Source organism: Leptodactylus fuscus, chromosome 4, assembly GCF_031893055.1.
Source record: "Leptodactylus fuscus isolate aLepFus1 chromosome 4, aLepFus1.hap2, whole genome shotgun sequence".
Lineage (NCBI taxonomy): Eukaryota > Metazoa > Chordata > Amphibia > Anura > Leptodactylidae > Leptodactylus > Leptodactylus fuscus.
This window is the reverse complement of record NC_134268.1, coordinates 190127517-190139772: the sequence shown is the minus strand read 5'-3', so window position 1 is coordinate 190139772 and position 12256 is coordinate 190127517. Positions and strand designations below refer to the sequence as shown.

The 12256-nt window shown below is 40.7% G+C and overlaps 1 protein-coding gene across 4 annotated transcripts in view; it reads right to left on the bottom strand.

Moving 5' to 3' along the window:
- DPP6 (dipeptidyl peptidase like 6) overlaps positions 1-12256 on the bottom strand; it is a 1283113-nt gene that overhangs the window by 77983 nt on the left and 1192874 nt on the right. For all 4 annotated transcript variants that reach the window (XM_075271529.1, XM_075271531.1, XM_075271527.1 and 1 more), the window contains exon 9: positions 997-1151. In XM_075271529.1, the coding sequence (XP_075127630.1) occupies positions 997-1151 (155 nt within the window). The remainder of the gene's footprint in view (positions 1-996; positions 1152-12256) is intronic.

Below are 12256 nucleotides of genomic sequence, written 5' to 3'. Positions count from 1 at the left end.
TAGTAGTTGCAGCCAATTCTCCACCTTTGCTGTCCTCTAAATAAAAGTTACCCCCAGGACTTGATGCCAAAATGTTATCAATTTCCCAATTAAAATCAAGGTCAATGTCTGGGTCCTCAGTCCAATCCACTGCATCAATCCCACACAATGAGAGTGATGGTTTTAAAGGGGCTAACACTCTGCTGGTGCAAGGCTCAACTCATCCAAAGGGCCTAAAACTCTGCTGGTAAGAGGCTGAAGTCACCTAAAGGGCCTCAATCTCTGCTGGTAGCTCAGCTTAAGGGCCTGTAACCTAATTTGGAAGGGCTCACGTTAACGGCCAGAAAAGTGAATTTTGGAAGGTCTTACCACATCACACACACATACACACACACACACACACACACACACACACACAATGACAGTTCAGGGTGGGTACTGTTGGATTTCCCATTGCCTATTCCATCTGTGGTTGTCATGGGCAACGCAATTTAAAGGAGTGCTTGTTAATGTTTCTTTAGCTTAAATTTGGGTTTCTGTCCATCCATTTGGGGAAGAAAGGTTTCCAGGTATTTTCCCACTTTGATAGAGTTTTTTTTTGAGTGTGGAAAGTTGATAGACTGTGATGTTGGGGTAAAACTGTGACTTGGGGTTGTTAGATGCCCCCAGACATGCTTCCCCTGCTGTCCCAGTTGCATTCCAGAATTGTTGGCATCATTTCCTGGGGTGTCATAGTGGACTTGGTGACCCTTCTGAGTCGAATGGTGGGATCCCCTGAAACGAAGCATTTTTCCCCATAGACTATAATAGGGTTCGATAGTCGATCAAATAGTCGAATATTGAGCGGCTATTCAAAACGAGTAAAGAATATCGAATATTTTACTGGTCGCTCATCTCTATTCAGCACCACTGCAGTACTGTTTGCATGCCCAAATATGTTTATCATACGAATGTCATGGATAGCTATATAGGTAAGATCTATTGAGTACATTGCAGGCATTTCAAGCTGTCTCTTACCTTTGGGTAATGATAGTTTTTCACTGTAGGGTAAATTGATCCTGTATACACGGGGATCTCCATAGTGGGGACTTTGGTATCATTGATTGTGGTATATGCTAGTCTGGCGCCATCTGGAGCCCACCAGTGGGCAATGTGGCTTTTAAATATTTCCTCTGCAAAAAAACAGTAAAAACAGTAGATTTATGTGAAATATATAATAAAATATTATGATGAAACCAATAACAACAACAAAAAACATAATTAAATGAGAATGATTCACGCCAGAGCCATTTTATAATTCTATTACACAATATTACAGCACAGAAGAACCAGATAGAAAAAGGTAATCGTATTAACCCTGTAAAGCAATTAAGCGGACCTGGAAATCAACTGATTGCTGCGGATCTGGCTTGTAAAATCCCCAGCTGGAAGAACAGGCTGCTCATACATGAAATATTATCTTCTGTCCATTCAGGTGAAAAACTCAATTTCAATTTCCAACCTGCCATGCTATTCAAGCCCAGATCTTGTGAGTTAGCTAAATACACCTTTAATAGAGTATATGGATAAGACACCCCCTTTAATGACCAATCACTACAAAAGTGTGCGGGACCTTTTTAAGAGACATGGACGTTACGTCAGTTAATGATCATGTTAAATATTGTGCGATTCATTATGATTATGGTGATACCAAATATGTCTGTTACTTACTATGTTTTGTCATTTCATATGTGTATTCCTAAAATGGGTTTATTGAATTTACTTTACTGTTAAAGCTAAAGTAAATTAGGAGATCCCTCCATCTATTAAAATATTTTTTTTTTTCATTGGGTGTGAGGCAGGGCTTAAACCCAGAATATACAAAGCTGTCACCCTACTGACTGAGCCACAAGCTCCAGTATTGCCATGAGAGTATTTTTTTTCTCTTACCTCATTCTCTTGTTATGTCTTTCTCTACATAATATATTGACAAATAGTAAAATATTTCTATTCCAGTACATTGTATGCAGGGGTGAGCCTAGCCTTTTTGCCACCTGAGGCGGACGACAGAAAGCCGCCCCCCCAATCCCAGTCCTCATGAGGACCCAAAGGATGGAAACCCGAGCGCTAGTGTGAACCTAGTGTAAGCATGCAAAGTACTGGTATATAGACATATTTCTCTATATGGCAATATGTCATATACTAAAAGAAATAAGAAGAGAAGAGGTAAGAGAAAAAAATACTCTCATGGCAATACTGGAGCTTGTGGCTCAGTCAGTAGGGTGACAGCTTTGTATACTCTGGGTTTAAGAGAACTAAAGAGAACTAAATGATCCTGAAGTCTTCCTTCTTTCTTTCTTTTCTTCCTTAGCTGCTATAGACTCCTAGTATATCTTCTCTTCTCAGAATATGTGTGTCTACTTCCATAATATATTACTGTGTATTATCATGTACCTGTATTACTATGCTGCTGTAACATGCTGAAATTTCCCCACAGTGGAACTATTAAAGTATTATCTTATCTTAAGTCCTGCCTTACACCCAATGAAAAAATAGAGATTTTAATAGATGGAGTGATCTATTGGTAGGTAGGAAGACACTTCTCTCTCTGTATGTATATATATATATATATATATATATATATATATATATATATATATATATATAATTGTATTGAGGTGACGTCACTGAATATTAATGAGCCAGCAGACAGGTGAAAGTGATATTATCTGGGTGAGGTGCTTGAAAGTAGGAAACACGTGACACGTCCGGTATTACATGTATATTTATGTGTCTTTATGGATTTACAGTGCAGATAATAAAGTCTAGTTCATATTATTCCTCTATGCTGTTCCGTTATTTGTGTTAGTTACTTCTTTCGTAAGGACAAAGACACAATTGAAGTTTGTTCGTCCTTGCTTGAGATCTGACTAATGCATACAGATCAGAGCTTTCTGGAAAATAAGATAACACGTGAAATAAGCTGTCTGCAGTAGTTATGACAGAAGAAGAACAGATCTGCTATTTTATATCTGACACATAATATAAAGCGTATTTTAACACGGCCTCATACACAAGAAATAAAAGACAGACAAGAGAGACAAAGAGAATTATTAAATCTATAAAAGCAGATGAGGCTCTGGGTAATGTCTTTGGATTCTGGATAATATTTAATGCACGTGGAGATATAGGAAAATCTCTCAAAGGGAATGTATTACCTATATTTTTTAATAATTATTACCAGATACTGATACATATTATGTTGTTTCTATTTTCTGTATAGGATTATGACAGTGGCCATGTTAACAGCATTTACAGATATGCTTTACAGCAGCCACATGGTCCATAATAATAAAAAATGACAGTGCAGCTTTCATTTGTTATTGTGTCTGTTAAGAAATAATAACTGAAGTGTCCTTGGTTGATACAGGCAAGAAAGAGGACACTACTAGCACCTCTGCGAGCCAAAATAGACTCCCAGACGCCTTCACCAGAGCGAGGGAAGATGGACTTTACTGGATCTGGAGATCTGAGTTGTCACCAAACAGATAAATGTACTAACAATAAATGCACTGCCGCAGAAAACAACACAAAGTCCAGAAAATTACAAGAGGCATGGATGCAGAGAAGTCAGAATGATCAGAGAGAAACCAGGAGAGCAAGTAAAAACAGAGACAAGAGACAAAAGTGATATCTGGAAACAAACCAAGGGTGGGAACTTCACAACAAAATCAAGAGGCAAAAAGGAAACTCGATGAACAAGTCAGAGGCCACAAATCGTACAAGCACACACACAACGGAAGCCAAACTAGTAAACAGCAAACTAATAACACATGTCTCAGAAGGGTGTGGCCTTATAAAAGCCTCCTCAACTGCTAATTGGGTCAAGCCAGGAAACCTCTAAAAGTGCAAAAGCTTCCCTGGTTAGCATGGTAACATCAAAGGGGCTGCAAGTGGTAGAGACATTCACTAGCTCTCTAGACATGCTCTGTGACCCATGCAGAGGTTGTTGTGCAGGTAGGCGGAGGGGGTAGTTGTGACTAGAGATGAGCGAACAGTAAAATGTTTGAGATTCAATATTTGTTTCAAGTAGCCCCTCAATGTTCGACTACTCGAATCGAAAATCAAACCCTATTATAGTCTATGGGGGGAAAATGCTCGTTTCAGGGGTAGGCAACATTCGATCAAAGTATACTTACCAAGTCCACGAGTGAGGGTCGGGCTGGATCCTCCGAGAAGTCTTCGCCGTGCAGCATCCCCGCGGCATCTTCTGGCTCTGAATTCACTCTGCCAGGCATCGGGCCTGGGCAGAGCCGACTGCGCATGCCCACACTACAAGCAGACATGCGCAGTCGGCTCTGCCCAGGCCCGATGCCTGGGAGAGTGAATTCAGAGTCGGAAGACGCCGCGGGGAAGCTGCACGGAGAAGACTTCTAAAGGCAGGAGAAGAACCAGCGTTGATTGGCCGACTGTATAGCATTCGGCCAATCAATGCTGGGTCTGCATCGAGCTTTTCCATTCGAATAGCGAGTGGTACTCGATCGAGTACGAGTATTTTGAATACCGTAGTATTCGATCAAATACCTACTCGATCGAATACTACTCGCTCATCTCTAGTTGTGACCATTCCCTGTTGTGAATATGTATATAGGTCCTACCTCTCATTGTAATGTTGTCTGTTATAATACTGATATGGCCGCTGAAAAGGGATCTCAAAAGAACAGGAAGTACCAGTCTATTATTAAACTTTATTGCCCCAGTGGATACTGCATGGTTTCAGTAAAATATGGAAACAAAAAATGTTATTTAACAATAAGTTATTTGGAAGATCTGTCTAGACAAAGTATACTTTTTGCTGAAACAGTTTCATGATGTGGGACAAAATCCAGGACTATGTTAAACCAAATAGCTGTGATTCCATATACAGTAGGGCTCATGTACACAAATGTCTTATGGCTCCACAAAACTTCAAAAGAAACCCTACTGTTCATTTTCAAAGGCTAAGTCTGTGTCATACTGAGCAACCAAGAGGTTTCCTCTGTTGGAGTCACAACAGAATTCAACAGAAAAACAATGGTAGTGTTATATTACATGAAATATGTATGGAGGTATTCTTATCTATTAGCATTTATATGATGTTCATAAAGACTAATCCTAATTAAAATTGCAAATATACTAGAATAATAATACTAAACAGTGGAGACATGAGGCGCAAAATGAAAAACTCTCACATGCCAAGAACTTTTGTCTAAAAGATAGTGCAGGTGTAATAGCAACAGAAGCCGGAGACGCTTAGGGGGCGTTCACACTACCGTCTGTGTCCGACAGGTAGTGTCCGCTCCTAGTGTCCATTCAAAATCTTGCACGGACATTAGGAGCGGACACTAGCTGTATCCGTGACATTTTGTATTGATTTAAATGGCGATCGGGTGCGTTCTTTTACAGTCCGTGTCTGTCCTTAACTGTCTGTTCCCAAAGATGTCCGACTTTTCAAGCGGACAGAAAAAACCTACATGTCGGGTTTTGCTGTCCGCTTGAAAAGTCGGACATCTTTGGGAACGGACAGTTAAGGACAGGCACGGACTGTAAAAGAACGCACCCTTCACCATTTAAATCAATACAAAATGTCATGGACACAGCTAGTGTCCGCTGCTAATGTCCGCACAAGATTTTGAACGGACATTAGCAGCGGACACTATCTGTCAGACACCGACGGTAGTGTGAACGCCCCCTTAGCTGCAGTTACAGCAAATACAACAATGAGTTAACTTTACTAAACCATCCCATCTTAGATGGCTCACCGATAGGGAGGGAGACTCCCTCTCCAACCACAGGTGCCTTGGCAACTCTTCGCAGATGGCATAAGCGGCAAAATTTCTCTAAACTGAATATCTTCATGAAATGATCTATCTAGAATATGAAGCTGAAACTCTTGACCAGCAGTTGTACAGTGTCTAGTTTTACAACAATGAGATGGGAATACTTGCCAATGTTAGGGTTAAGTTTATAATAAATTCAGGTCCTGCTCTCGGATTCTACTTGTAGTCACCAGAACAATAATAGAGCTATCTCTGACTACTTTGGGGGAATAGAGTATCAATATGGTACTGCAGGCTCTCCCGGGCTCTCCATGGTCTAGTTGAAGTTTAACCTCATAGCCACACTTGGGCAAGATGGAAGATGGAGGGCTATATCCTTCTGTCTACCTGTTTGGTGTAGCCACTCTGTCTATAGTATTCAGGCCCAATGTGTTGTCTGAGGCCTACTTGATTCTCAAGGAGCTTTCAACCATGACCCTCTCTCTTTCTCTACTGACACCAAAATGAAGTTCCAGCCTCTTTCCTTGAGTAATTACTTGGGTCGGCCATGGGTAGAAGGACAGCTCCCCCTCGTGGCCCAAGAGTGAACCTGCTATACTACAGACTTGCTAAGAGCTTTGAGTGCATGTTTTTTTGGATAAACTAAATTGTGGAGGTCAAAACTGAAAGCTGAGCTATCCTTTCCACATCTTTGTGCTTGATGCATTACCAGCAAGTAAAAGGGAGAACTGCATCTCTGATAATAGTATACCATCAAAGAAAGCCATTGTATAAAGCAACCCAGAAAGCTAAAGCCCTCCACATCTACAATTTCTACCTACTATACAACAGGTTACCTTAAGTGTTAAATCTGCAGCCATCATCCAGCCCCGTAATAACATAGCGAGGGCTTTATGTTGTGTTTGTAATCAGCTATCAATCCATAGAAAACAGCAACGCTACATACAGTACATTGATCATTACTGTACTCCAAGTGCTGACTTTGTCAATCATGAACCCACCGTAAGTCCCACTCTCTGCAAAACACCATCTTCAAAATTATAGTCATTTCTACCACGAAGGCCACACATACAATATTTTTACAGCTTTTGTGCTTTACAAAATATTCCAAAATCCATAGAACAGGTCTATTCATGACATGACAGAGTGGTAGGAACGCCAAGACAAAATGACATGAATGCCTAGGAAATATGACCAGCCAGCCTCATGGCCATGTTCGGTGAAGGGCTATTATCCAAGCCAAGACCAACTGATCAGCGTCACGGGTGCTACAAAACGTCTAGCGAGGACTAGTGCCTTTATATAAAAACTTCTTTATAATATAGAAACATTTGTCCTGCATATAGCTCACATAGATATACTGATGGAGCAACAATGATTACTATATTTTGGTCTACGGATCACTCATTTCACTAATCCTGGCCTTATACAGAAAAGTTAAGGGTCAGTCATGTGATTTTTTTTTAACTGATTATATTGTCTGAAAGACCATCCCCTGAGTAGGGGTCTACTCAAAGTGTCACTCCAGATCCTGCTTTCAATAAGTTACATAGTCACAGTGTGACTTCTTATTTCTAGCATAGGTTTCTGTGTAAAAAGAAGTTCACAACCTGCACATGCCATGTAGTCAATAAATCAGTTACTCCTTAAGGGCCCCTTCACACGGAAGATACTCTGGCTGATTCGGAATGTGTAAACGTTCCAAATCAGCAGCGTTTAACGCAGGTCCCATTGCTTTCTATGGGAGCCGGCATACGCGCGTTCCCATAGAAATGAATGGGAAAAAGCAGCCCATTCATTTCTATGGGGAGCGCATGTATGCCGGCTCCCATAGAAAGCAATGGGACTTGCTTTAAACGCTGCTGATTCAGAACGTTTACACGTTCCGAATCAGCCAGAGTATCTTCCGTGTGAAGGGGCCCTAAGGCTGAAGCCCCACATTGCGAAATGGCTGCGTTTTACAGGACCTGCAAAGTGGATGGGATTCTGCTAATCCTATTCACATATTGCAGAAAATAAATCAGCAGTTATAGCAGTTTACGGGATAGTCTTTTTTTTTACCTTCTCTGGGCCTCCACCTATCATACTCTGGGGTCTCTTAAGTTGCCATTCTAGTTCACCTAAGGCTGGGTTCACACGGGGATTTTTGGACTGGATTTTGACGCAGAGGCCGCCTCAGAATCTGGTCCAAAAAAGCCTCCCATTGACTTCAATGGGAGCCGTTCACTTCTTTTTTCCACTAGTGGTTTAGTGCTGCTTGCGGAAAAAAGAAGCGACCTGCCCTTTCTTGCTGCAGATTCCGCGGCGGAATCCACCACAGAGTCCGCAGCGTGACACCTCCCTCCCGATTAGGCCCATTCATTTGGGCCTAATCCAGAGCAGAATGCCGCAACTGGATGCTGGTGCGCGGCATTGTCATCCAGTCGTGGCTAGCCGCTTTTTTGAACCGTATTCTGAGGCGGCCTCCGCATCAAAATCTGGTCCAAAAATCCCCATGTGAACCCAGCCTCAGATGAACAATTGGAATACTCAGGCTGAACCCGGCTTGGCACAAGTCGCTTCACCCATCCCTGTTGATATGTCCGTCTGGCTAATTCCATGTAACATTTCTATAGATTTTAAGTTGCAGATGTTTTGTGAAACAAACTTTGTTCTACACTCCTTGAATTTTTCAGAATACATCTAACAACTCTAATGGTATTGTAAGACGATCCCCTAAGATTATACCATCTTATCATCTCCTCGGTATTCAGAATGGTTAAGTCTGTAATATTGGCTTTTGACCATGACATGAAACTAATCTACTTTCTGGGTATAATCTAAATGAAAATGATGACATTATTATTCAGCTGTGGCTTCAATCTACATCTCGATGAGTCTCATAATCACACTGATGATGCCCGGATACATTCTCTGCCAGTTATCGCTCCAGATTTTGGGTACACCCTTACGTTAGACACTTGTCACCTCTCTGGTTAATAGCAGCATGCACTGCAATATGTCATAGCAAAAGCGTCATCTACAATCAGTCATTTCTGCTGGGAGAACACAATGGACCAGTGTGAATGCATCCTTGTAGAATACTATATGAGCTGTACATTGTGCAAATCATATGATACCGGACCTATATATAAACATCATAGAGTATGGTACACATATAGTTAACTACATAGCAATACTACAGTGTTTCATGAACACATCTGTATGAATGTTTCCAGACATCGATCCCCCCGCGTCGCTCTTCACATGATCAAAGCCGGTCACTCTTATATGCGCGCTTTATTATCTGTATGTTTGGACTTGAATAAAGCGATTTCGGCAAGTGTTATGTTACTATTAGCATCAAAGGAAGCGAATGGGGCATAAAAGATGTTACCTTGGTGACAAAACAGGAAAAAAAATAGGTCCATCTTGGCAAAAGTTCTATAGGAATCAGCCTATACGGCTTGCCATTGCGACAAGTCTGTGTGTTGAATAATGGATGTTGCAGTATTTAATATTTGAAATTTTCAATTCATGAGAGACGGTAAAAAAAATACTAAAATGCATGCAATACGCCATTTCATCCACATGGTGGCAGTAGCAAGACAACATTCAAGTTTTTCTGTTTTTGCTTTGGCTTGTCAAGTTTTGTGCATGGCCTGGGCAGAAAATGAATCGGGAGACATTTACTCCTATTTTTGCTTTGCAGCTTATACAAGAAAAAAATCAGTAGGTATACTATTCTAATACATATAGCTACAGTCCTATGAAAAAGTTTGGGCACCTCTATTAATCTTAATCATTTTTAGTTCTAAATATTTTGGTGTTTGCAACAGCCATTTCAGTTTGATATATCTAATAACTGATGGACACAGTAATATTTCAGGATTGAAATGAGGTTTATTGTACTAACAGAAAATTTGCAATATGCATTAAACCGAAATTTGACTGGTGCAAAAGTATGGGCACCTCAACAGAAAAGTGACATTAATATTTAGTACATCCTCCTTTTGCCTCTAGTCGCTTCCTGTAGCTTTTATTCAGTTCCTGGATCCTGGATGAAGGTACTTTGGACCATTCCTCTTTACAAAACAATTCAAGTTCAGTTAAGTTTGATGGTCGCCGAGCATGGACAGCCCGCTTCAAATCATCCCACAGATGTTCAATGATATTCAGGTCTGGGGACTGGGATGGCCATTCCAGAACATTGTAATTGTTCCTCTGCATGAATGCCTGAGTCGATTTGGAGCGGTGTTTTGGATCATTGTCTTGCTGAAACATCCATCCCCAGTGTAACTTCAACTTCGTCACCGATTCTTGAACATTATTCTCAAGAATCTGCTGATACTGAGTGGAATCCATGTGACTCTCAACTTTAACAAGATTCCCGGTGCCAGCATTGGCCACACAGCCCCAAAGCATGATGGAACCTCCACCAAATTTTACAGTGGGTAGCAAGTGTTTTTCTTGGAATGCTGATTTTTTTGGACGCCATGCATAACGCCTTTTTGTATGACCAAACAACTCAATCTTTGTTTCATCAGTCCACAGGACCTTCTTCCAAAATGAAGCTGGCTTGTCCAAATGTGCTTTTGCATACCTCAGGCAACTCTATTTGTGGCGTACGTGCAGAAACGGCTTCTTTCTCATCACTCTCCCATACAGCTTCTCCTTGGGCAAAGTGCGCTGTATTGTTACCGATGCACAGTGACACCATCTGCAGCAAGATGATGCTGCAACTCTTTGGAGGTGGTCTGTGGATTGTCCTTGACTGTTCTCACCATTCTTCTTCTCTGCCTTTCTGATATTTTTCTTGGCCTGCCACTTCTGGGCTTAACAAGAACTGTGCCTGTGGTCTTCCATTTCCTTACTATGTTCCTCACAGTGGAAACTGACAGGTTAAATCTCTGAGACAACGTTTTGTATCCTTCCCCTGAACAACTATGTTGAACAATCTTTGTTTTCAGATCATTTGAGAGCGGGCTGTCCATGCTCGGCGACCATCAAACGTAACTGAACTTGAATTGTTTTGTAAAGAGGAATGTTCCAAAATCCCTTCATCCAGGATCCAGGAACTGATTAAAAGCTACAGGAAGCGACTAGAGGCTGTTATCTTTACAAAAGGAGGAGCTACTAAATATTAATGTCACTTTTCTGTTGAGGTGCCCATACTTTTGCATCGGTCAAATTTTGGTTTAATGCATATTGCACATTTTCTGTTAGTACAATAAACCTCATTTCAATCCTGAAATATTACTGTGTCCATCAGTTATTAGATATATCAAACTGAAATGGCTGTTGCAAACTAAACTTTAGTTTAGAACTAAAAATAATTAAGATTAATAGGGGTGCCCAAACTTTTTCATAGGACTGTATCTATCTATCTATCTATCTATCTTTATTTATATTTATGCTATCTATTAAAATATTGACAAATCGATGGATACAACTTTTAACAAAGTATATTTTTACTATTAAAAACCTCTAAAATAATTGAATTGAATGGAAGCTCTATTTCATATGTCCATGTTCTTACCTTACAGAACAGGAATATTTACCGAGGTTAAGATTGCAATATTTGAGAGTCAATATTCTGATATTAAAAACACAATCCTCGGCTAAATTAAAGGGGCACTCCGGAATAGAAAACTGGTAGCCATCCAGTCTATGGGATTGCACAAGATATCTGTTATCTCCATCATGGACTGTGAGTGGAGTATAAGTGCACATGCAGAAATATTACGAGAATCGGGACCTCCGCTCTCGAGATCAGGACCTGTTTTTGCAGTTCAGTGTCCCTGGCTCTTTTATATAATGATCACTTTAACGATTGCCCACACCCTGCAGATATATCAACTTTTCATGAAAATTCAAGTGCCCTTTAAGGCGGTCATGATAGAGTGAGACCCCATTACAAGTTTTGGGAACCTATGGTTACTTGTTACGCCACTGGTTGGAATACACATACATGTTGCACCCGCTTCATCTCTGTAATAGGAAGGCTGCCTGTCACCACAGCACAGCTTATCCTTACCTTAAAGGGATCTGATCATTAGAATCCCTTTTTTCTAACTAACACGTAGGAATAGCCTTAAGAAAGACTATTCGTCTCCTACCTTTAGATGTCTTCTCCGCACTACCGTTCAGTAAAAATTCCGTTTTGCGGTTCCTGAAGAAGATAGAGGCGACGCTGGATAGTTCTCTGGCAGCATTGGGGACACCCCCAGTGCTGTTTAAGCACAGAGACCCGCCCCAGTGCTGTGAGAGAACTCATTTGCATAAAGATGGAAAACGGAATATCTACCAAACGGCGGCACGAAGAAAACATCTAAAGGTTGGATAAGAATAGCCTTTCTTAAGGCTATTCTTACGTGTTAGTTAGAAAAAAAGGGATTCTAATGATAGGATCCCTTTAAGAAATAAGCGTATGTTTCCTTTACAAATATTAACATAAAATGGAGAGACATCTGTATTACAATATGGGACATTCATAGACA